We start from the raw sequence: 25,993 nt of genomic DNA on the forward strand, positions 1-25,993 counted from the left end.
GCTATTGCAGTAATCGAGTCGTGAGGTAATGAATGCATGGATGAGAGTTTCGGCGGCAGAGAAGGAGAGTAATGGACGAAGGCGAGCGATGTTCTTGAGGTGAAAGAAGGCAGTTTGGGTGAGGCGGCTGATATGATGTTCAAATGAGAGGTTGTTATTGAAGATGATACCAAGGTTGCGGATGAACGGGGAGGGTGACAGGGTGGTGTTATCAATGCTGAGGGAGAAGTTCTGGGTTGATGTGGCAAGGGATTTTGGGCCGATGAGTATGATTTCAGATTTGTCACAATTCAGTTGAAGGAAGTTAGTTTGCAGCCATGATTTTAGTTCTGTCAGACAGTTGGTGAGGGTGTAGAGGGTGGCAGGGGTGATGGATTTTGTAGAAATGTAGATTTGGATATCATCAGCGTAGCAGAGGAAATGGAGACCATGACGGCGGATGATGGAACCAATGGGGAGTAGGTAGAGGATGAAGAGGAGAGGACCAAGCACCGAGCCCTGGGGGACGCCTTGAGGGAGGGGGACTGTGGAGGAGGAGCAGTTGTTGATGTGGATGAACTGATGTCTGTCGGTGAGGTAAGATTTAAGCCAGGAGAGAGCAGAACCAGTGATGTTGAGTGATGTTTGTAGGCGGGACAGGAGAATGGAGTGGTTGATGGTGTCGAAGGCTGCAGTGAGGTCAAGGAGGATCAGTATATTGAGATGCCCAGAGTCTGCAGAGAGGAGGAGATCGTTAGTGATTTTCAGGAGAGCGGTTTCGGTGCTGTGTTGTGGGCGGAAACCAGATTGGAATGGTTCGTATAGTTCATGGGAGTGGAGGTGGGTTTTGATTTGTGCAGCGACCACGCGTTCCAGAATTTTTGACAGAAAGGGGAGATTTGAAATGGGACGAAAATTTGAGATGGTGTCAGGATCCAGGGCGGGTTTTTTGAGGATTGGGGTGACAGCAGCCAGTTTCAGGGTTTGGGGGACAAAGCCAGAGGTGAGGGAGGAGTTAATGATGGTAACGATGAGTGGGGAGATTGCTGGGAGACAGAGTTTGATGATGGAGGATGGTATGGGGTCCAGGACGGATGTTGAACTTTTCATGTTACTGACGATGGGGAGGAGTTCCAGGGGGGAGACGAGAGTGAACTGTGAAAGGGGTGGAGTGGTCGGGGCGGCGGGAGGTTGAGAGTCAGAGGTGGTGGGGGGATTGCTAAGTTGATTGTAGATGGAGTCAATTTTGGACTGGAAGAATGACAGGAAGGAGTTGCATTTGTCAACTGTGATGGAGGAGAGGGTGCTGTCGCAGGGTTTGAGGAGTTTGTTGACGGTAGAAAATAGAGTCTTGGGGTTGTTGGAGCCAGAATGGATGAGCTGTGAGTAGTAGGAGGAACGGGCAGAATTGAGGGCATTTTTGTAATCTGAAAGGTGGTCTGTGTAGGCATGGAGATGAACTGTGAGACCGGTTTTCTTGTATAGTCGCTCAAGCTGACGTTTACGGGTTTTCAGTTGACGGAGTTCGGGAGTGTACCAGGGAGCTGTGTGAGTGAATGAGACAGTTCTAGTTTTGAGAGGAGCCAGTTTATCAAGACAGAGGGACAATGTGTTGTTGTAGTATGAGACCAGGTCAGAGGGGCATGCAGTTGGAGGGGGTGTGGATGCGGACAGAGTATTGGCCAGAACGTCAGAGAGAGCTGAGGGGTTGATGGACTTGATGTTACGGAATGTTATGTTGCGTTTGAGCTTTGGGGGAGGTACGGGGGTGATAAAGTCCATGGTGATGGCCAGATGGTCCGAGATGTGGAGGTCAAGACTAGAGAGTTGGTGGAGAGTGAGACCGGCGGAGCAGACTAGGTCCAGTATGTGGCCGCGACAGTGGGTGGGGAAGTTGACATGCTGGGTGAGGTGAAGGCAGTGAAGCAGTTCCAGGAGGTCTATTGCACTTTTGCAGTTTGGGTCATCAATGTGGAAGTTGAAGTCGCCGAGCAGAAGAATTGAGGGGGATATGGCGGATAGCTTGGTGACGAAGGCGGCGAGGTCAGAGAGAAAGGAGTGGTTTGGTTTGGGAGGACGGTAGATGATGGAGATGACCAGGGGAGTGGGACCAGGCAGTTTGAGGGCAACATGTTCGAAGGACTGGGAAGGAGGGATGGAGATTGTGGAGATGTTTAAGTTTTTCCTGAAAATGGCAGCAACTCCCCCACCCCGCCCGTCGGGGCGGGGTTTGTCGATGTAGGTGTAGCCAGAGGGAGTGGTTTGGTTCAGGGAGAAATAGTCCAGAGGTCTGTGCCAGGTTTCAGTGAGGCAGAGAAAGTCCAGTTTATTGTCAGTGATGAGTTCATGTAGGATGGCACTTTTGTTAGTTAGTGAGCGGGTGTTGAATAGGGCAAGTTTCAGGTGTTTTGGGGTTGGAGTAGGGTGGGGAGTGGCAGGAGTGCAGAAAATGGGGCACAGGTTTTTGATATTAACAGCGTTGGATGTACAGCGTGGGCGAGGTGGTCTGTGTGAAGTGATGGACTGTATGGGGAAAGACTGAGGTGGGAGGGTTAATGACTGATTTGGTCGGAGGGGGGCGCTGGTGAGTGGAGGTGTGTTCTGTGCTGCTGTGGGCACGGGGTGAAGAAGAGTGGCTGCGGAGGGGGTTTGTGGTGTAAATAGTCAGTCACGTGGAGCAGAATGTACAGTGTGCTGAATATTGGCTGCAAGCATGCGACTTCCAGTAGTGGTTGGGTGAATGCCATCAGACTTGAAGAAAGAGGGACGGTTCCAAAAGAGATTAAAATTGTCAACAAAGTTAAAACCCAGAGCGCTGCAAGCAGGTTTGAGCCAGGTGTTCAACAGGAGGAGCCTGGAGAAGCGCGCATCTCCGCGACCAAGTGTGGGAATGGGGCCAGAAATAAAAACGGACTTTCCACAAGTGCGTAGGAAGTCAAAGAGGGAGTTAAAAGCACTTTTGGTCAGTTCGGTGGCACCCTGAGCCAGGTCGTTGGTCCCTACATGCACCACTATGCGGGTTATGGACGAGGGGAGTGACTGCAGCAGCCCGGGGAGTTTTCCCAGGATTACGGGGACTGTGGCTCCGGGGAAACAACAGGTGGTGGCGTTGAAAAAACGGATATTTCTGGTGATGGAGTCCCCAATAATTAGGGTGGTTGGTGAGAAAAGTGGGCGAAGTTGAGGTGGCGGACCAGGGTCAGGGCCGCGTACTGACCGCCGGAACAGTGACTGGGGGCGGGGCTGACTGGACAGGTGTTGAGGTGGACCGGCCTTTTCGGGCCCAGGAGGAGGGGAGTCCTTCAGCGGCATAGGATGGTGGATGCCTCCAGCGCGCAGGAGAACGGCCTCCTTTAGGAGCTTGCGGCGAGAGGCAGAGGTAGTAGTCCGGGAGAACAGCCGGTGATCCGAGCCCGAAACAGAGCGGCTCCGGGCAGCGGCGAGCAACGGCGGGGAGGAGGGCTCGACACCATCCCCGGGCGCCGGGCAGCTAGGGTGGCGAGCAGGAGGGACCGCCACGACGGTCCCAGACACAGGGCAGCCAGAGCGGGAAGAGGACGCACCGGCAGCCGCAGAGGCACACGGGACCGCGGGGGCATCCGAGCTGGTAGCCGCGGGGCAGTCACCCGCTGCAGGAGTGGAACTAGCCGCCCCAGACGTGGCGCCGCCCGAGCCCGCAGCCGGAGCACCCGTGGAGCTGGAAGCCGCGGGGCAGTCCCCAGCCGTGACAATGTGAGAAATAAGCCAAAGCTAAAGGACAGAGTTGAATTTAAATGTCTTGATATCTGGTGAACAAATAATAATCTTAAACATTAACAGAAGAATAATTAGTTTAAAGCTGAAGTTTAAACGTTCTGCACACTAATGTTTCACCTACAGAGCTGTCCAACAGCTCCTTCACTTGTTGTGGAAGCTGGCTGTTGATTTGACTCAGCAGCAGAAATAACTGGAAAATGTAACATCTGTTAAAGTGTGTTACTACTGGACTTATGTTTGGTGTTAATGTGTGAAAATATAAACTGTACATGAAGTAAAATGTGATGCTCTCAGCTCACTGTCTCACTTTGAACACACTTTATTGGCTTTGTCAGCCAGGACAGGTGAAAACCCAGAAGCTGATCAGAGACTTTTTAAATATTATTTATTATTCAGTAGAATTAAAAAGTACATTTTGTTTAACATCTCATCAATTTCTATGATATAACTGACTGTACAGGTTAAAATAAGCTCTCACAGTTTAAGCAGTAAGCTGATCTGAACAATAAATCATGTCTGACAGCTGGACATGATTCAGTTGAAGCTGCCGACTCCACGTTCTTCTAAACTTTCTGCTACATGCTGCTGCTGACTGACTGTGCTGCTGACTCCTACCTGCTGCTGCTACTGAAAACTCAACATGAAAACTTTTGGAGCTGAAGGTAAATGTGTCCACTTCCCCCACATCCTCCACAGCCTCGCTCTCCTCTGTGATATTTCAATGTGGTACTTCTTTGTGTCCATCAGGTGAGTCCTGCCTCTGGTTCAGCTGCATCTGAAGACAATCACAGAACACATGTGTAAACTTTTAGTTGTGACTGTAAATCTAAAGTCGGGATGTTTTATTGGATGCAGGAGTCTCTAACCTGACTGGACTTCACAGCATGTCTTCCTGCTGCTCTGTGTCTTCTGTCTGTGCTGCAGTGAAGTCTGAGACGTCCTCATAAACAGGACAAGAGTCCAACTGATGAGGAGAGACGACAAAATGAAGCTCAAAGGACCTCGTTCATGAACCAGCATCAAATCAGATCAGCCAAGTTATTATAACTGTGATATAGAGGAGGTTTTATCAAGACGGCCTCTCTCTCTGTCTCACCTCTATCATCTCGACAGGTTCTTGTGGTTCAGTGGTGGAGCTCAGAGTTTTCTTCTTCCTGGATTGAGTCAAACAACAACAAATACAAATGTCCACATTGAGAAACTCATATCACTAAAACTAAATGAAATGAATGAAGAAAATAAAAGAGCAGATGGATTCTGATTGTTTCACCTCGTCCACAGACTCAGGAGAAGAAGAGGAATCAGCATCAAGACCACCACAGTCACCCTGATGATGTTCATTATCATTGTTGAATTCACTAGAAATACACACAGATATGTGATGAGAATCAATAAATCACTTTTCCAGGTGATGCTGTCTGTTAATCAGTCAGTCAGAGTCCTCCACCTCTGACATGATGGAGGTTCCTCCCTGAACACAGCTACAGAAAAACTGTCTCTGAACGCAGACAGGAAATGTTATTTTCTCTGCACCAGTTATGAGTTGTTGCATATTAACATGTTAATCTGGTCTGGTGCAGTAAACAGGTGTGTGTGCAGGTGAATGAAGATAACTCACCTGCCACAGTCAGATGTACGGTGGTTTTGTTTCTTCCTCTTCTGTTCTGGACTTCACAGGAATAATTCCCACTGTGTTCAGCTCTGAAGTCAGTGATGGTGAAGATCTGTCCTGATGCTTTTGGTAAGTCTTCATTCTCCTTGTACCAGGTGTATTTAGCTGCTGGGTTAGCATCACTGCTACAGGTCAGAGTCACTGAACTGCCCTCCACTATCTCAGCAGAGGGACTCACTGACACAGAGGGAAGCTTTGGAGCATCTGGAGGAGATGTGAACAGATTTGTTAGGTTACTTTTACAAACGAAAACTAGACTGAACTGCAGGTTGGGGCCTCAAAGAAGGAGGAGAATGTCAGTTCTGGAGAGGCAAAAATGATCCTACAAATCACTTGAACTCAAAGTATTCAGTCAATATTCAGGCAACTTTAAAACTTTGCAGTAAGGATGAGAAAGGATGTTAGTTCACTAAGTAGTAAGAGATTTCTTATTATGTGTTATAATTGTAATAGAGTAAATCATTGTAAAGAAAAGAGTTTGTTTGATGAAATGTTTCCAAGAACAGATCTGGTGACCCTGATGTGCAAAGCAGAGGAACTTTATATCCAACAACAAACACAAAAACATGTTTAGAGCAAGTTTGGAGATATGTACCATTGACATTAGCTTTAATACTAGCATGTATGATTTGGGAGGGATGTGTGACTCACACTGAACACCTATGAACACAGATGAAGAGGTCTGTCCATGTTGGTTCTGAGCTTTGCAGGAGTAGTTCCCTCCGTCCTCAGAGCTGATGGAGGTGAGATAATAACTTCCTTCTGGACTTTGAAGCAGCTTGTAGTTCTTCTTGTACCAGGTGTAATTAGCTGCTGGGTTAGCATCACTGCTACAGGTCAGAGTCACTGAACTGCCCTCCACTATCTCAGCAGAGGGACTCACTGACACAGAGGGAAGCTTTGGAGCATCTGGAGGAGAAAACATACACACATTTTACATTTAATCTTACTTTTGCAGATTAAATTGTCAGATATCATTTGTGACACAAGGCGAAACATCTTTCATCATTTGTTCATATATTTTCAGTTCTCTTTCTACAATCCTAAAAATTAGGAAATTTTGGAAAAAATGAAATCAGGACAGCAATTTTGCTTCCATCAAAATGTTTGTGGCAATACAAACTAGTATATAAGTACTAAACATCATTCCTCAGAGACAGAGTTGATAACAGGACTCTGGACACATTAGATGTTGGATGTGTATTTATGTGTGGCAGCATCTGAAACTTTAGAGGTGGTTTTCTGGATCAATGAACATCTGTGCAGATCTGGAAACAGTTTGTGAATCAAACATCATTTCATCATCTACTGTAGCTGCTCAGTGAACAACAGCAGCAGACTGTGAAGGTGAAACAGGCAGAGCTGGAGAAAGTGCACCATCAGCAAAACACCTGACTGGGTGATACAGTTTTAAATGTTATTAGTTTATTTAAATCAGCTGCATTTTACTCACATTTCACATTAATAGAGATGTATTCAGACGTCCTCCTCCCCAGCTCGTTCTGAGCTGTACAGTAATACTCTCCAGAGTCAGAGGACTGGATGGAGCTGAAGACAAGCTGTGGTTCTTTACTGAGAGGATGAAGGTCTGGATCTCCATTCTTCTTGTACCAGGTGTATTTAGCTGCTGGGTTAGCATCACTGCTACAGGTCAGAGTCACTGAACTGCCCTCCACTATCTCAGCAGAGGGACTCACTGACACAGAGGGAAGCTTTGGAACATCTGGAGGAGAACACATGTACATGTATTATTTTAAGATATCACAAAAAATAGACCAAAAGGTTTATTTTTTGAAAAAAATGTCTTTGTTTCTTTTTGATTGTCTCCATTATCACAACAGCTGTTCATGTCATTAACTATAATGGGAACTGACAGTCAATAACAAGCTGTTAGAAATGTTTAATTTTCAAAACCTTTACACATTGTTATTCATACTGTACATGCTGGTTGTGTTCAGGTCCTGTTTGCAGAGTCCTGACAGTGTGAATGTTGCTTCTCCTCTAGTTGTAGCAGTTTAACTTTATTCAGTTACATATAATTCTGCTGCATCTACAACTTTTAGAAGCCAGTGTGTCTGCATGTCTTTTTCCTTATACAGTGGATCAAACTCACAGACTGGAGGAGAGCCGTAGTTCTCATGTCCTTTCAAAGCACAAGAGATGATGTCTCCAGGATAAACCCGGCCTTTAAAAGAAGATGTCTCCACCCCTCTGACTTTCCGTCCGTTCTTGAACCAGACGTAGGAAAGACGACCAGCTGGACTGCAACTGCTGTGACACTTCAGCTCTGCCTCAGTATCAGACTGGTGGACTGTTATTCTGCTCACCTGCACCTGCAGAGCTGGATATGAGAACAAGAAACAATATTATTATCACTGCTTCTAACAGAAATCACTGATAGATGTACACACACGACAACACAACAGTTACTATTCCTAGAACTAGCAGTGAACATTAGTGCCAACACAACAGTAATTATTACACAAACTCATGATGATCCATCATTTTCAACATGTTCACAGTTTCTAAATGTTCTGTGTTGATGTTTTACATCAGTGTGTGTTCATCAGTACCTGAGACAGTCAGAGTTGTACCAGGTAAACTACTCCTCCACTCAAAGCTTCCTGTTGTGAATTTGAAGTGATACTGAGCTGAATCACTCTCTGTCAGGTCAGTGATTCTCAGAGTGGAGCGTCCTCTCTCTGATTCAAGGACCTGAACACGACCTGCAAACTGGGAGTCTTCACTAAGGTCCTCAGGCTGTGAAGGACTCTGCCACTGATGAGAACGTTCAGGACTGAACCAGAATTTAGATCTGATAGTTTGATAACTGCTGTAAGTGCAAGAAATGTCCACTGATGAGCCTTTGAAGGCACAGATGCTTCTGTCAGTGTAAATCACTCTGTTGCAGGTTTGACCATCAACACCTGAAAGATAAAACAAAGTTTGGATCATTTTTAAACCAGAGTTGATGAAGAGTCACAATGAAGGTCTCCATATTAAAATACATGTAGTTATCAGACTCCATCAGATGGTGTTATGTTAGTGTAGTAAACTCACACACTGGAGGAGAGAGGAAATCCTCATGTCCTTTAACAGCACAGGAAGAACTGTCTGCAGAGTGGAAGTAGTTTGAATAAGTAGAAGATGTTTGTGACTGAACTTTCTGTCCATTTTTGTACCAGATGTAGGAAGAACGATCAGGTAGACGACAACTGCTGTGACACTTCAGGTCTTTCCAGGGAGAAAATGAGGATGTGGTCACCTTCACCTGGAGATCTGGATGTGAAGAAGGAACAAGAATGTTATTTTAGACAAACTGTCAACAAACACACACAACACATTTATATTATTGTTCTTCAGATGATGAACATTTGGAAATAATCAAAATATGAATGAAAATGTTACCTGTGACCCTCAAAGTGACTCCAGGTGAACCAATATATCTCCCACCTGGTTGGTTTGTTATGAACATGAACTTGTACTCAGCTGAGTCGCTCTCTCTCAGGTCTGTGATTCTCAGAGTGCAGCTCTTCTCAGAACAACTGTACTCAACACGATCTTGATAATCTGAGTCTGTTCTCAGATCCACAGGTTGATTTCCACTCAGTTTAGTAAACCAGAATGTTTCCTGAACTTCAGTATAACGGCCATATTTCCAGGATGGGTATGTGTAGGTGCAGCTCATGTCCACTGTTGATCCTTTTAAGGCACAGATCTTAGTAGAGCTGTAAGTCACTCCCCAGTCATCCTGACTCTGTATCACTGTAACACAGAGAACATCAGAAAACACAATGACACTGAATAACTTCAGTTAACAATCAGTTAATAAGACAAAGTGATCAAATTACCAATATGATGTGGAGGAAACATGAAACATGGACGTGCTTCAAAATCCTCGATAATCAGACTAATTACTGTCATCAACAGTTCTTAACTTGTATATGCTTTTATAACTAGTCCTTTGGACTACTGCAATTCCCCTTTTACTGGTCTCCCTAGAAAGTCACTAAAGAAACTACAAGTTTCGCGGCAGCCAGGATTTTAACTAATACAAAAAAAAGAGATCACATTACTCTTCAGCGTGCAACATTGCACTGGTGGCCTATTTCTTTAAGGACTGATTTTAAAGTTCTTTTACTCATTTATAAAGTCTTAAATAACCTAGCACCATCTTATATTGGCGATTTGCTTTCTTTTTATACCCCAACAAGAACGCTCAGGTCCTCCACTGCCTGTCTTTTAGTTATTCCTAAGGTGACCCACAAGAGAACTGGGGTCCGTTTCACAAAGCAGGTTCAACATACTCTGAGTCTAACCCTGAACTCTGAGTTGATCTACTCTGAGATAGGAAACTCTGAGTTTTCAGTTCCAGAACAGCAGATTTGAGTTAGTTTGATCAACTCGGAGTAGTTTCACCTGGAGTTAAGCGCGTGCACCACAAGTATAAAAAAACAGCATCAATGGAGCCCCGATTCGACGGGTCACCATGGCAACGGGGAAGAGGAGGGCTACGTTTTTCACCCCACTGGAATTGGAAATATTAATGCGCTCAAACGGTGAGTTTGAGCACGTTTTTAGAATGAAGTGTAACACCGCTGCAGCAGCAAAAGAGAGGGAGACGGCGTGGGAGAGCATTGGTGCTCGGGTCAATGCGTAAGTTTAAATGTAATCCTTTGCAATCACAATAATATTACAGGGGGAAACTGCTTGAGTGGTAGCCTATTAATTTATTTCATTTAGGTGCAACCCCGCGGGGGAGAAGCGCACTTGGCAGCAACTTAAGATGAAACATAAAACATTGTTCAAACAGGTAAGACCTCGGCATAATCTCATGGGGGTTCCTCATTTTGATCATGTTTTACATTGTAAAGTAAATATTAAGTGGCTGTTTGACTGTACAGTTGTTTTATCCCCAACATAATACTGTATTCACACACATAAATGTCTTCTCATCTATATCATGTTCTGTGAAATAATTAAACCTATTTAAATTAACACAGACTTCTACTCAGCCAACAGAAAGAAAGCAGATGCCCGTACAACGGGTGGTGGCCCAGCACCGCCACCTCCAACGGAGGCAGAGGAGCTGAAAATGATAAAGATGGCAGTAGCCGTTTCAGGGCGAGGTACACTTTTCTGACTGCTCTGCATACAGTTGCCTTGCTCAAGTGCTCTGCATCTCCGACGTTGTATAAAAAACTCCCATTTGCAAAAAAACGCAGTGCAACACACAATATCTGCTGGGATGTGAGAGCATGACTTCGGTTGGTAATGTTGGAAATGTAAGGACGGATTAAGTTGTGTATGTAAATGATGGACTGTGACGTGAAACGGTACCGCTCAAAAAGATAACTGTCTGGAAATGCAAGAACATCTGTTCATCTCCCGACGAATATTTAATTCTCTGCGCAGTAATGCTGCACCTTCATCCACAGGATCATTATCGAAAGGACATGTAATGGTAGTGAAAATAGTCGCCACCTAATATAACTTCTAATGTAGGCCTACTGACTGATTTTTGCAATGATTTTCTCAAAAGACAGACGGCAGAACTATACTACGCCGAAACTCGCCTGCTGACTGAATGAATGAGGAAATCAAATATCGTGTGTGGCTGAAAGAGGGCGGAGACAGAGAGAAACTCGAGGTTTGTTGAGAAAAACCTGGTCCCGACCAGGTTAGGTTCACAGAGTATGTTACCATGGTAACTGACCGAGAGCTTAAGTTACCTCTCTCTGTGAAACAGGCTAGAGTTACCCCTCTTTCTCTGGTTTGAGTTACCTCCCTTTGTGAAACGGAAAACTCAGAGTTTCCCTCATTTCAGGGTTAACAGACTCAGAGTTTTCACTAAACCTGCTTTGTGAAACGGACCCCAGGTGAAGCTGCTTTTTGTTTTAATAGCCCTAAACTCTGGAACACTCTTCCTTTAGACTTAAGAAAAGCGGACTCGTTAGCCATTTTTAAAAAGAAATTGAAAACATATCTTTTTAATTTGGCTTTTAATAGGGGTTGATTTTATCTTTTGTCACTGTTACTACTTTAATTGGTTTTGTTGATGATGTGTTGTGTTTTCAACTGTTGTTGTTTTTATTGTTTCTGATTTTGCTTTGTTCAAGCACTTTGGGCTGAAAGGTGCTCTATAAATAAAGATTATTATTATTATTAATCATGTGTCAACAAAAAGTCGTCCACACAGAAAATTATTTAAAATATATTTTAGAGAAAAATTGTTCAAAATACTCATGTTACTCCACCCACATGTTAACTTCCCTTTAATAGGCACTTTCTAACTAATGCTTTAAATAAATAACACTTTGTGACTTTCGTATGTTATTTCTGAATGACACCAGGATGAACACAAACAAAGGAAGAGTGGAAGATGTGAACATGCTTTCTACAGTTAAACTCAGTGTGCACCCAGTCTGAAGGTGCAGTGAAGTGAACAGGAATGTATTGAACCTGTGACCTTTAATGCAGTTTACTGACCAGGATAAGAGGAGAAATATTATTCATTAGAGTCTGTGCTGTTCTTGGTCAGTTCTCTCTGTTCACTCTGTGACCCAGATGCTGCTGAGGTAAGTGTGAAAACTACAAAAATAAAAGCAGAACACTGAGGTGTCAAACTGCTTCAAGCAGCTATGACAGAAAGATACGCTGTCTGCATATAGCATGGAAACATCACACTGACGTCAGACAGCACTAACAGAACTAGCAGGGAGTGGTGCGGATGTACGATCATATACAAGAAGTACAGTCAGTTTTTGGGGTTTTACTGTGAGAACAATATCCCTCCAAAAAACTTCACTGTGATAAAAGTAGCTGCAGATACAAACTAATCGTCCTCCACATGAGCTGCTGCTTCTGCAGCCAGGATCGACTTTAGAACACATTAAACAGGAAGAGAAGGGAAAAGTTCTGAAAACCCCAAATATTCTGAGTTTACAGCGTGTAAAAGTGCTGAGCACACAGCTACTTCATGCAAAAGTCCAGATTCCCTCTTTAAATGCAGTAAATGTAACTGTACCTGACACAGAGAGAAGGAAGACGACAAATCCACTCACTGCTGCAGTTAAACTCATATCTGCTCCTCTGATCTCTCTGTGAGGTTTCAGAGACAATAAAACATGTCAGCAGATAAAATAATGATGCACACAGGAGGTTTACAGTATCAGTCACATCTACAAACAATTCTACTTACAATGAAGACGGACGTCGTCTTGAAAGAAGCTGTTCCTCAGTCGTCAGTGAGCAGAAGACAGATCTCACGCTCTTAAACCACTAGATGTACTTCCTCTTTAGCTTATTAACATACATGACGTGCCAAATGACAGTCAACACCCACATCGTACTAAAGTTGTGTTTAACACACATGGTTCAAGATGACTGGTAGGATCTGATGAGGACACACAAGGGTTTTTAATGACTTTGGCTCATTTAGGTGGTTCAGATTGATAAACTGTGTCCAACATGTAGATCGGGATAAAATCAAAAAAGTGTCACCTAACTTTTGAAAAACAACAGCCAAACCTCACAGTGTGCAGAGAAACAGAACAAAACTATCTGCATGGCTACACACCACTGAAGGTAAGAGAGAAAGTGTCTTTTTGTAATTTGGGTGAACTGACCCTTTAAAGCAGACAGAGGAGGAAGCACTCACAGTGATGAAGCCTGAATGTGCCACACTTAAACTTCCCCACTAGAGGGCAGTGAACCATCAGAGATACTGAATCAGGAGCCTGAAACAACATTTTATCCTCCATCACTGAATGTTACATTACATTCAGATTTACTTTATTTTCACATTTTATCACTAAAACTTAATTTTGACTTGTTTACACTGGACATCTAATTCATGAAGCATCACAGGTAGAAACCGTGGTTCAACAGCAAGGTGAGGATCCTGCTAAGTACCCGGGATTCTGTGTTTATGTCTGAGGACCTGCAGGCCTTCAAGCAAGCTCAGTGAAGCCTGAGGAGAGACATCAATGAGGCCAAACGCAGCTACAAGCAGCACATAGAGGAGCACTTTAACAGCAACAACTCCAGAAGCATGTGGCAGGGGAGAAAGACTCTGACTGGCTATAACGACAGCTATACAGCCACCAACTCCACAGACCGCACACTGCCAGACTACCTCAACAACTTCTTTTCTTGCTTTGACCGTCGGATTGCTGCTGACACACACCCTGCTCTACCAGGGAAGGACAACGCCATTCAGCTGGACCAACATCAGGTCAGATCCACCCTGCGTAGAATCAACGCCAGGAAAGCAGCTGGTCCAGACGGAGTCACCGGTAGGATTCTCAAGTCCTGCACAGACCAGCTAGCGGAGGTATTCACCACCATCTTCAACCTCTCGCTACTACAATCTGCAGTCCCCACCTGCCTGAAGTCAGCCACCATCATTCCAGTCCCAAAGAAAGGTACAGTGAGCTGCCCTAATGACTATCGCCAAGTTGCTCTCACTCCCATAATCACAAAATGTTTTGAGAGACTCATCCTCTCTGACATTAAATCTGCCCCCCCTGCTGACCTGGACCAACACCAGTTTGCCTATCGAGTGAACAGATCACCAGAGGATGCTCCACTCCACACAGCCCTGACACACCTGGACCAGCCCAACACGTATGTAAGAGTGCTGATTGTGGACTTCAGCTCAGCATTCAACACGGTCATCCCCCATAAACTGATCTACAAACTGAGCAACCTGGGCTTAGTCAGTTCACTGTGCACATGGATACTGGACTTTCTTAGCAACAGACCACAACACATCAGGATGGGAGGCCACACATCATCCACTCTCATCCTGAACACTGGCACACCACAGGGATGTGTCCTCAGCCCACTCCTCTACTCCGTCTTCACCCATGACTGCTCCCTCATCCACCCCACAACACCATCGTCAGATTTGCTGATGACACGACCATCGTAGGATTGATGACAAATAAAAACAAGTCAGCCTACAGGGAGGAGATTCAGCATCTGACAGAATGGTGTTCAGAAAATAACCTGGACTTAAACACCTTGAAAACCAAGGAACTGATTGTGGATTTCTGGAAATACAAACGCACAGAGCTCTCTGCCCTCTGCATGCACAGGAGGAGGTAGAGAGGGTAGACAGCTTTAAGTTCCTTGGGGTTCACATCTCAGCCAACCTCACCTGGACCACACACATCTATCATCAGGTGGGGAAGACCCAACAGAGACTTTACTTCCTCAGGAAGCTGAAGCACGCTCACCTCCCTCAACACCTGCTGACCAACTTCTATCGGTCAGCGATAGAAAGCCTCCTGACCTACTGCTGCACGGTGTGTTTCTCCAGCTGCACAGCACAGGACAGGAAGGTGAGGACAGCGGGTGGTGAGGACAGCGGAGCGTGTCATCAGGATGACACTACCCCCTCTCAGAGACATTTACACTGGCCAACTCAAAAAGGAGGCCAGCTGTGTCATCAAGGACCCCACTCACCCCGGACATTACCTGTTCTCCCCCCTGCCCTCTGGGAAGAGATACAGATCCATCAGATCTAAAACAAACAGACTGAAGAACACTGAAATGCACATTTTTTTTCTAAAAACAGTGAAAATAAAAATCAATTCTATTCTAGTGACTGAGTTCAGGAGTCCATAGTTCAGAGTAGTGATCAAAAACTTTACACCCTTTATAAACAGGGTGTTGCATAAGCCTGGACTTTTATTCTGAAAGGGCTTCACATTTAGTGAACCTGGATCTACTCTGCTTCATTCAATCACCCCTCATGTATTTAATCAAACCTAATGGAGATTTACGGCTCAAATATAAGTTCAGGTCCTCCTCAGTAAAAACTTTCTCTGTGCATCTTCATATCAGCAACATCCCAAATCATCAAGAACCATTAAACTGTGGCACATTTCATTCCTATGGACACAAAATGTGATAATGTGAGAAATAAGCCAAAGCTCAAGGACAGAGTTGAATTTATATGTCTGATATCTGGTGAACAAACAATAATCTCAAACATTAACAGAAGAATAATTAGTTGAAAGCTGAAGTTTAAACGTTCTGCACACTAATGTTTCACCTACAGAGCTGTCAAACAGCTCCTTCACTTGTTGTGGAAGCTGGCTGTTGATTTGACTCAGCAGCAGAAATAATTGGAAAATGTAACATCTGTCAAAGTGTTTTAATACTGGACTTATGTTTGGTGTTAATGTGTGAAAATATAAACTGTACATGAAGTAAAATGTGATGCTCTCAGCTCACTGTCTCACTTTGAACTCACTTTATTGGCTTTGTCAGCCAGGACAGGTGAAAACCCAGAAGCTGATCAGAGACTTTTCAGATATTATTTATTATTCTGTAGAATTTCAAAATACATTTTGTTTAACATCTCATCAATGTCTATAATATAACTGACTGTACAGGTTAAAATAAGCTCTCACAGTTTAAGCAGTAAGCTGATCTGAACAATAAATCATGTCTGACAGCTGGACATGATTCAGTTGAAGCTGCCGACTCCACGTTCTTCTAAACTTCCTGCTACATGCTGCTGCTGACTGTCTGTGCTGCTGACTCCTACCTGCTGCTGCTACTGAAAACTCAACATGAAAACTTTTGGAGCTGAAGGTAAATGTGTCCACTTCCCCCACATCCTCCACAGCCTCGCTCTCCTCTGTGATATTTCAATGTGGTACTTCTTTGTGTCCATCAGGTGAGTCCTGCCTCTGGTTCAGCTGCATCTGAAGACAATCACAGAACACATGTGTAAAGTTTTAGTTGTGACTGTAAATCTAAAGTGGGGATGTTTTATTGGATGCAGGAGTCTCTAACCTGACTGGACTTCACAGCATGTCTTCCTGTTGCTCTGTGTCTTCTGTCTGTGCTGCAGTGAAGTCTGAGACGTCCTCATAAACAGGACAAGAGTCCAACTGATGAGGAGAGACGACAAAATGAAGCTCAAAGGACCTCGTTCATGAACCGACATCAAATCAGATCAGCCAAGTTATTATGACTGTGATATAGAGGAGGTTTTGTCAAGACAGCCTCTCTCTCTGTCTCACCTCTATCATCTCGACAGATTCTTGTGGTTCAGTGGTGGAGCTCAGAGTTTTCTTCTTCCTGGATCGAGTACAACAACAACAAGTACAAAATTCCACATTGAGAAACTCACATCACTAAAATTAAATGAAGTCTGAAGAAGAAAACAAAAGAGCAAATGGATTCTGATTGTTTCACCTCATCCACAGACTCAGGAGAAGAAGAGGAATCAGCATCAAGACCACCACAGTCACCCTGATGATGTTCATTATCTTTGTTGAATTCACTAGAAATACACACAGATATGTGATGAGAATCAATAAATCACTTTTCCAGGTGATGCTGTCTGTTAATCAGTCAGTCAGAGTCCTCCACCTCTGACATGATGGAGGTTCCTCCCTGAACACAGCTACAGAAAAACTGTCTCTGAACGCAGACAGGAAATGTTATTTTCTCTGCACCAGTTATGAGTTGTTACATATTAACATGTTAATCTGGTCTGGTGCAGTAAACAGGTGTGTGTGCAGGTGAATGAAGATAACTCACCTGCCACAGTCAGATGTACGGTGGTTTTGTTTCTTCCTCTTCTGTTCTGGACATCACAGGAATAATTCCCACTGTGTTCAGCTCTGAAGTCAGTGATGGTGAAGATCTGTCCTGATGCTTTTGGTGAGTCTTCATTCTTCTTGTACCAGGTGTAATTAGCTGCTGGGTTAGCATCACTGCTACAGGTCAGAGTCACTGAACTGCCCTCCACTATCTCAGCAGAGGGACTCACTGACACAGAGGGAAGTCTTGGAGCATCTGGAGGAGATTTAAAGAGACTCATGTCATTCACATCAGATGATGACTTTGTCACATTTACATTTTGGATTAAGATCATGTGTTCTGTGAACATAAACTTGTATTTTGCCTTTTTAGAGCTATCATCTTTCAACCTACACAAATAGACCACAGTTACCAGTAAATTCACATTATATCTGGAGATATGTGTGTAAACATGTGAAGCAGGTTCACTGTGGCTACAAGTCATATGTCTCTTAACGCTGAGTCAGCAGGACACCAGAGCTGTTTATATTTTGTACTCACACTGGACATCGACTGATACAGACGAGGACATGATCTCTCCATACTGATTCTCAGACTTGCAGGAGTAGTTCCCTCTGTCCTCAGAGCTGATGGAGGACAAATGATAGATGCCTCTCTGTCCTCGAAGCAGTTTTTGTTTCTCCTTGTACCAGGTGTAATTAGCTGCTGGGTTAGCATCACTGCTACAGGTCAGAGTCACTGAACTGCCCTCCACTATCTCAGCAGAGGGACTCACTGACACAGAGGGAAGCTTTGGAGCATCTGGAGGAGATATGAACATGTATTATTTTAAGATAACAAAAAACATTTACTGATTTATTTTTTTTTAAAAATGTCTTTGTTTCTTTTTGATTGTCTACATTATCACAGCAGCTGTTCATGCTGTTGATTATAATGGGAACTGACAGTCAATAACAAGCTGTTAGAAATGTTTACTTTCCAAAACCTTTACACATTGTTATCCATACTGTACATGCTGGTTGTGTTCAGGTCCTGTTTGCAGAGTCCTGACAGTGTGAATGTTGCTTCTCCTCTAGTTGTAGCAGTTTAACTTTATCCAGTTACATGTAATTCTGCTACATCTACAACTTTTAGAAGCCAGTGTGTCTGCACGTCTTTTTTCCTGATACAGTGGATCAAACTCACAGATTGAAGGAGAGCCGTAGTTCTCATGTCCTTTCAAAGCACAAGAGATGATGTCTCCAGGATAAACCCGGCCTTTAAAAGAAGATGTCTCCACCCCTGTGACTTTCTGTCTGTTCTTGAACCAGACGTAGGAAAGACGACCAGCTGGACTGCAGCTGCTGTGACACTTCAGCTCTGCCTCAGTATCAGACTGGTGGACTGTTATTCTGGTCACCTGCACCTGCAGAGCTGGATATGAGAACAAGAAACAATATTATTATCACTGGTTCTAACAGAAATCACTGATAGATGTACACACACGACAACACAACAGTTACTATTCCTAGAACTAGCAGTGAACATTAATGCCAACACAACAGTAATTATTACACAAACTCATGATGATCCATCATTTTCAACATGTTCACTGTTTCTAAATGTTCTTTGTTGATGTTTTACATCAGTGTGTGTTCATCAGTACCTGTGACAGTCAGAGTTGTACCAGGTAAACTACTCCTCCACTCAAAGCTTCCTGTTGTGAATTTGAAGTGATACTGAGCTGAATCACTCTCTGTCAGGTCAGTGATTCTCAGAGTGGAGCGTCCTCTCTCTGATTCAAGGACCTGAACACGACCTGCAAACTGGGAGTCTTCACTAAGGTCCTCAGGCTGTGAAGGACTCTGCCACTGATGAGAACGTTCAGGACTGAACCAGAATTTAGATCTGATAGCTTCAAAACTGCTGTAAGTGCAAGAAATGTCCACTGATGAGCCTTTGGAGGCACAGATGCTTCTGTCAGTGTAAATCACTTTGTAGCAGGTTTGATCATAGACACCTGGAAGATAAAAACATTTCAAACAAAAGGCAATCCGTTTACGGCACATAAATATAAAAATACAAGGAAAATTAAAACACAATTTTCCATGACGAAGAAGAAACAATATAAGCTAATAATGAGTGGATTAATATAATTAATGTGTTGTTGTTCCCATTTTTACATCAGTTCCAAAAGAAAACTTGATTCAGACTGAGAGTTTGTTTTTGTAATATGCATTTTGCCCACAAGAGGCTGCATACCACAATCTGACAGACATCTGACAGTTTTTAATATTTAATATTATCATCCACCTGACACTGTTCTTTGTCTCAGAGACATTTTGTGACAGAAATACTGACGATCTGAGTTACTTTCTGGACTCATGAGGTAATTTCATCTAAAACTGATTGAGCAAGAAAAGGAAAAGTAAAGGATACAGGAACACATTCAAGTTCCACAGTGGCTGTTGGGTTGAAACATTAGGTCTAGAGATCCATTCAAGGCTCTTGTGATCCAAAAAAACTGAACTAAATACGATTGAGGAGTAAACTCACAGACTGAAGGAGAGGGGAGATCCTCATGTCCTACAAAGGCACAGGAATAACTGTTGACTGGATCAGTGGAGACTGTGTAAAAAGAAGACGTTGTCCTCAAAGGAAGCTGTCCACTCATGTACCAGATGTAGGAAGAAGGATCAGGCAGACAGCTGCTGTGACACTGCAGCTCTACCCTGGAAGAATCTAAAGGCCTCACTAGCACCTGCACATCTGGATCTAGAAAGAAAGAAAGAAAGAAAGAAAGAAAGGATAGATTTGTTCTTTGATAGATAACACAATTAAACATACACACGATATTAAAACTGCAAATACTGTCCACATTAGTTTTGTACTTTTCCTCAGTTAAATTGTATATTTTCACATTTAGCAGATGCTTTTGTCCGAAGCGACTGACAGTAATTCATACATTCATAGATTTGATGGTGGTGGCTGCCATGCAGTGGTGGACAGTAACGGAGTAAATTTACTTGAGTACTGTACTTAAGTACATATCCAGAGGATTTGTACTTTACTTGAGTATTAGATTTCTTTGGTACTTATTACTCTTACATGAATACATTTCCAAGACAAATATTTTTACTTTTACTCAAATTAATTTCTAGGAAGGCTGAAAAGTACTCGTTACTTTCAGGTCTGCTCTTTTTTTTTCTTTTTTTTTTCTAAAATACTATTGGACACAAGCTGTGTTTGTCAAAGAAGGAAACCTATCACAGTGCACGCTCTCCACTGGGATCAACGTAAAAGCGGAAATACGTCATTCCTCCCCATAAGGATACCACCAAAGTAGCCACGCTCTCGACTGCGTTTGTCAACACAAAACCGCGACAATGGCTGCATCATGTAGTTTTTTGTAAAGCAGTGATTCTCAACCAGTGGTCTGGGGACAACATTGGTCTTTGAGGGGGTTCCAGTTCCCAACTTAGCTAAATGATAGAGTTAGTTGGACGGTGCAGGTTCATTTAGTTACAGTTTTAATGATTGTTAATAAACATCTGCATCTGCAACATCTGCTGTCCTCCTGTGATCCCATTCATTTTATTTGTTTTTATAGGTGTTTCTGCAGGCTTTATATAACACTGTGGTTCTAAAAGCAAGCACATCAGTGCAGGTGGTTTCAAAGAGTTAATTCTCAGAAACAAGAGTTAAAAGGTCCTTAAATTAATTTAGAAAAAATTATAGTAATTCATTGATGTGAAAAATAAGACATTTACTCTTACTCTTACTTTAACTTAAAGAAAATTTAAAAGCATGTACTTTTGGATAGTTAAGTACCTTTAAAAGCAAGTACTTTTTTACTCTTACTCGAGTAACATGTCGACTGAGCTACTTTTACTTGTAACGGAGTAAATTTTGACCAGTAGTATTTGTACTCTTACTCAAGTACTGGGGTCAAGTACTCTGTACATCTCTGCTGCCATGCAATGTGCGGATTAGCACATGAGGAGCAGTTTGGGGTTCAGTATCTTGCCCAAGGACACTTCGACATGCAGACCAGGAGAATCGAACCAGTGACCTTTGGATTACAAGACGCTGGTTCCACCCCCTGAGCCACAGCCGCCCCAATATACAACAGTTATTGCCACTAGACATCATACCAACATCTCAGACCAAATAAAACGCCTACATCATTTATAAGAAAGCGGTATCTGAACACACACTCAGATCAAACTGTTAAATATGAATAAAGATCATGTGACACACACATATGTATATATAGTATAGATAACATCAGTGTGTGTTCATCAGTACCTGTGACAGTCAGAGTTGTACCAGGTAAACTACTCCTCCATTCAAAGCTTCCTGTTGTGAATTTGAAGTGATACTGAGCTGAATCACTCTCTGTCAGGTCAGTGATTCTCAGAGTGGAGCGTCCTCTCTCTGATTCAAGGACCTGAACACGACCTGCAAACTGGGAGTCTTCACTAAGGTCCTCAGGCTGTGAAGGACTCTGCCACTGATGAGAACGTTCAGGACTGAACCAGAATTTAGATCTGATAGTTTGATAACTGCTGTAAGTGCAAGAAATGTCCACTGATGAGCCTTTGGAGGCACAGATGCTTCTGTCAGTGTAAATCACTCTGCTGCAGGTTTGATATTGGACACCTGAAAGATAAAACAAAGTTTGGATCATTTTTAAACCAGAGTTGATGAAGAGTCACAATGAAGGTCTCCATATTAAAATACATGTAGGTATCAGACTCCATCAGATGGTGTTATGTTAATGTAGTAAACTCACACACTGGAGGAGAGAGGAAATCCTCATGTCCTTCAACAGCACAGGAATGACTGTCTACATAATCATAGTAGACTGAATAAGTAGACGATGTTTGTGACTGAATTTTCTGTCCATTTTTGTACCAGATGTAGAAAGAACGATCAGGTAGACGACAACTGCTGTGACAGTTTAGGTCTCTCCAGTTATCTGAGGATGTGTTCACCTTCACCTGGAGATCTGGATCTGTATAGAAGAACAAGAATGTTATTTTAGACAAACTGTCAACAAACACACACAACACATTTTTATTATTGTTCTTAAGATGTTGAACATTTGGAAATGATCAAAATATGAATGAAAATCTTACCTGTGATCCTCAAAGTGACTCCAGGTGAACCAGTATATTTTCCACCTTCTTGGTCTGTAATGAACCTGAACTTGTACTCAGCTGAGTCGCTCTCTCTCAGGTCTGTGATTCTCAGAGTGCAGCTTTTGTAACCACAGTCATAAAGCACACGACGTGAATACTCTGAGTCTGTTTTCAGATCCACATGTTCATTTCCATTCATTTTAGCAAACCAGAATGCTTTCACAACTGCAGTATCATGGTTATTGATTCTGGATGGGTATGTGTAGGTGCAGCTCATGTCCACTGTTGATCCTTTTAAGGCACAGCTCTCAGTAGAGCTGTAAGTCACTCCCCAGCCATTCTGACCCTGTATCACTGTAACACAGAGAACATCAGAAAACACAATGACACTGAATAACTTCAGTTAACAATCAGTTAATAAGACAAAGATGATCAAACTACCAATATGATGTGGAGGAAAGGTAACATGGACGTGCTTCTAAATCCTCGATTATCAGACTAATTACTGTCATCAACAGTTCTTAATCATGTGTCAACAAAAAGTCGTCCACACAGAAAATTAATAAAAACATCTTTTACACACTTTTCTGAGATGCTGAAGAAAAGTTGTACAAAATACTCATGTGACTCCACCCACATGTTAACTTCCCTTTAATAGGCACTTTCTAACTAATGATTTAGATAAATAACACTTTGTGACTTTTGTATGTTATTTCTGAATGACACCAGGATGAACACAAACAAAAGAAGAGTGGAAGATGTGAACATGCTTTCTACAGTTAAACTCAGTGTGCACCCAGTCTGAAGGTGCAGTGAAGTGAACAGGAATGTATTGAACCTGTGACCTTTAATGCAGTTTACTGACCAGGATAAGAGGAGAAATATTATTGATTAGAGTCTGTGCTGTTCTTGGTCAGTTCTCTCTGTTCACTCTGTGGTCAGGATGCTGCTGAGTGTGAAAACTACAAAAATAAAAGCAGAACACTGAGGTGTCAAACTGCTTCAAGCAGCTATGACAGAAAGATACGCTGTCTGTATATAGCATGGAAACATCACACTGACGTCAGACAGCACTAACAGAACTAGCAGGGAGTGGTGCGGATGTACGATCATTTACAAGAAGTACAGTCAGTTTTGGGGGTTTTACTGTGAGAACAATATCCCTCCAAAAAACTTCACTGTGATAAAAGTAGCTGCAGATACAAACTAATCGTCCTCCACATGAGCTGCTGCTTCTGCAGCCAGGGTCGACTTTAGAACACATTAAACAGGATGAGAAGGGAAAAGTTCTGAAAACCCAAAATATTCTCAGTTTACAGCGTGTAAAAGTGCTGAGCACACAGCTACTTCATGCAAGAGTCCAGATTCCCTCTTTAAATGCAGTAAATGTAAGTGTACCTGACACAGAGAGAAGGAAGACGACAAATCCACTCACTGCTGCAGTTAAACTCATATCTGCTCCTCTGATCTCTATGTGAGGTTTCAGAGACAATAAAACATGTCAGCAGATAAAATAATGATGCACACAGGAGGTTTACAGTATCAGTCACATCTACAAACAATTCTACTTACAATGAAGACGGACGTCGTCTTGAAAGAAGCCGTTCCTCAGTCGTCAGTGAGCAGAAGTCAGAGATCACACTCTTAAACCACTAGATGTACTTCCTCTTTAGCTCATTAACATAAATGACGTGCCAAATGACAGTCAACACCCACATCAGACTAAAGTTGTGTTTAACACACATAGTTCAAGAAGACTGGTAGGATCTGATGAGGACACAAAATGGTTTTTAATGACTTTGGCTCATTTAGGTGGTTCAGACTGATAAACTGTGTCCAACATGTGGATCGGGATAAAATCAAAAAAGTGTCACCTAACATTTGAAAAAACAGCCAAACCTCACAGTGTGCAGAGAAACAGAACAAACTACCTGCATGGCTACACACCACTGAAAGTAAGAGAGAAAGTGTCTTTTTGTAATTTGGGTGAACTGACCCTTTAAAGCAGACAGAGGAGGAAGCACTCACAGTGATGAAGCCTGAATGTGCCACACTTAAACTTCCCCACTAGAGGGCAGTGAACCATCAGAGATACTGAATCAGGAGCCTGAAACAACATTTTATCCTCCATCACTAAATGTTACATTACATTCAGATTAACTTTAATTTCACATTTTATCACTAAAACTTCATTTTAAGTTGTTCACACTGGACATCTACTTTATGAAGCATCACAGGTAGAAACCGTAGTTCAACAGCAAGGTGAGGACCCTGCTAAGGACCCGGGATTCTGTGTTTAAGTCTGGGGACCTGCAGGACTACAAGCAAGCTCAGTGAAGCCTGAGGAGAGACATCAATGAGGCCAAACGCAGCTACAAGCAGCACATAGAGGAGCACTTTAACAGCAACAACTCCAGAAGCATGTGGCAGGGGAGAAAGACTCTGACTGGCTATAACGACAGCTACACAGCCACCAACTCCACAGACCGCACACTGCCAGACTACTTCATCCACTTCTTTTCTTGCTTTGACAGCCAGATTGCTGCTGACACACACCCTGCTCTACCAGGGAAGGACAACGCCATTCAGCTGGACCAACATCAGGTCAGATCCACCCTGCGTAGAGTCAACGCCAGGAAAGCAGCTGGTCCAGACGGAGTCACCGGTAGGATTCTCAAGTCCTGCACAGACCAGCTAGCTGAGGTATTCACCACCATCTTCAACCTCTCGCTACTACAATCTGCAGTCCCCACCTGCCTGAAGTCAGCCACCATCATTCCAGTCCCAAAGAAAGGTACAGTGAACTGCCCTAATGACTATCGCCAAGTTGCTCTCACTCCCATAATCACAAAATGTTTTGAGAGACTCATCCTCTCTGACATTAAATCTGCCCCCCCTGCTGACCTGGACCAACACCAGTTTGCCTATCGAGTGAACAGATCACCAGAGGATGCTCCACTCCACACAGCCCTGACACACCTGGACCAGCCCAACACGTATGTAAGAGTGCTGATTGTGGACTTCAGCTCAGCATTCAACACGGTCATCCCCCATAAACTGATCTACAAACTGAGCAACCTGGGCTTAGGCAGTTCACTGTGCACATGTATACTGGACTTTCTTAGCAACAGACCACAACACATCAGGATGGGAGGCCACACATCATCCACTCTCATCCTGAACACTGGCACACCACAGGGATGTGTCCTCAGCCCACTCCTCTACTCCGTCTTCACCCATGACTGCTCCCCCATCCACCCCAACAACACTATCGTCAGATTTGCTGATGACACGACCATCGTAGTATTGATGACAAATAAAAACAAGTCAGCCAACAGGGAGGAGATTCAGCATCTGACAGAATGGTGTTCAGAAAATAACCTGGACTTAAACACCTCGAAAACCAAGGAACTGATTGTGGATTTCCGGAAATCCAAACGCACAGAGCTCTCTGCCCTCTACATGCACAGGAGGAGGTAGAGAGGGTAGAGAGCTTTAAGTTCCTTAGGGTTCACATCTCGGCCGACCTCACCTGGACCACACACATCTCTCATCAGGTGGGGAAGGCCCAACAGAGACTTTACTTCCTCAGGAAGCTGAAGCACGCTCACCTCCCTCAACACCTGCTGACCAACTTCTGTCAGTCAGCGATAGAAAGCGTCCTGACCTACTGCTGCACGGTGTGTTTCTCCAGCTGCACAGCACAGGACAGGAAGGACCTGCAGCGGGTGGTGAGGACAGCGGAGCGTGTCATCAGGACGACACTACCCCCTCTCAGAGACATTTACACTGGCCAACTCAAAAAGAAGGCCAGCTGTATTATTAAGGACCCCACTCACCCCGGACATTACCTGTTCTCCCCCCTGCCCTCTGGGAAGAGATATAGATCCATCAG

The 25,993-nt window shown here is 43.5% G+C and overlaps 1 protein-coding gene and 3 long non-coding RNA genes across 4 annotated transcripts; all 4 read right to left on the reverse strand.

Moving 5' to 3' along the window:
* Positions 1-4,139: 4,139 nt before the first annotated feature.
* Positions 4,140-5,477, reverse strand: LOC115587616 (uncharacterized). Its single transcript, XR_003985091.1, has 5 exons — positions 5,354-5,477; positions 5,006-5,093; positions 4,832-4,889; positions 4,602-4,699; positions 4,140-4,510 (listed from the first exon to the last, which is right to left on the reverse strand). It is a non-coding gene; the product is annotated as an uncharacterized LOC115587616 (long non-coding RNA).
* Positions 5,478-5,759: 282 nt separating this feature from the next.
* Positions 5,760-19,628, reverse strand: LOC115588626 (cell adhesion molecule 3-like). Its single transcript, XM_030429336.1, has 5 exons — positions 19,511-19,628; positions 18,621-18,974; positions 7,521-7,748; positions 6,059-6,316; positions 5,760-5,782 (listed from the first exon to the last, which is right to left on the reverse strand). Exons 1-5 carry the CDS (start codon positions 19,626-19,628, stop codon positions 5,760-5,762), a joined length of 981 nt encoding a protein of 326 aa, XP_030285196.1.
* On the reverse strand, positions 8,279-8,877 carry LOC115587942 (uncharacterized). The gene is made up of 3 exons (XR_003985243.1): positions 8,816-8,877; positions 8,468-8,686; positions 8,279-8,334 (listed from the first exon to the last, which is right to left on the reverse strand). It is a non-coding gene; the product is annotated as an uncharacterized LOC115587942 (long non-coding RNA).
* On the reverse strand, positions 15,722-17,094 carry LOC115587791 (uncharacterized). Its single transcript, XR_003985176.1, has 5 exons — positions 16,973-17,094; positions 16,625-16,712; positions 16,450-16,507; positions 16,220-16,317; positions 15,722-16,128 (listed from the first exon to the last, which is right to left on the reverse strand). It is a non-coding gene; the product is annotated as an uncharacterized LOC115587791 (long non-coding RNA).
* Positions 19,629-25,993: the final 6,365 nt, after the last annotated feature.

Source organism: Sparus aurata, chromosome 1 (genome assembly GCF_900880675.1).
Source record: "Sparus aurata chromosome 1, fSpaAur1.1, whole genome shotgun sequence".
In the NCBI taxonomy this organism is placed as follows: Eukaryota; Metazoa; Chordata; class Actinopteri; order Spariformes; family Sparidae; genus Sparus; species Sparus aurata.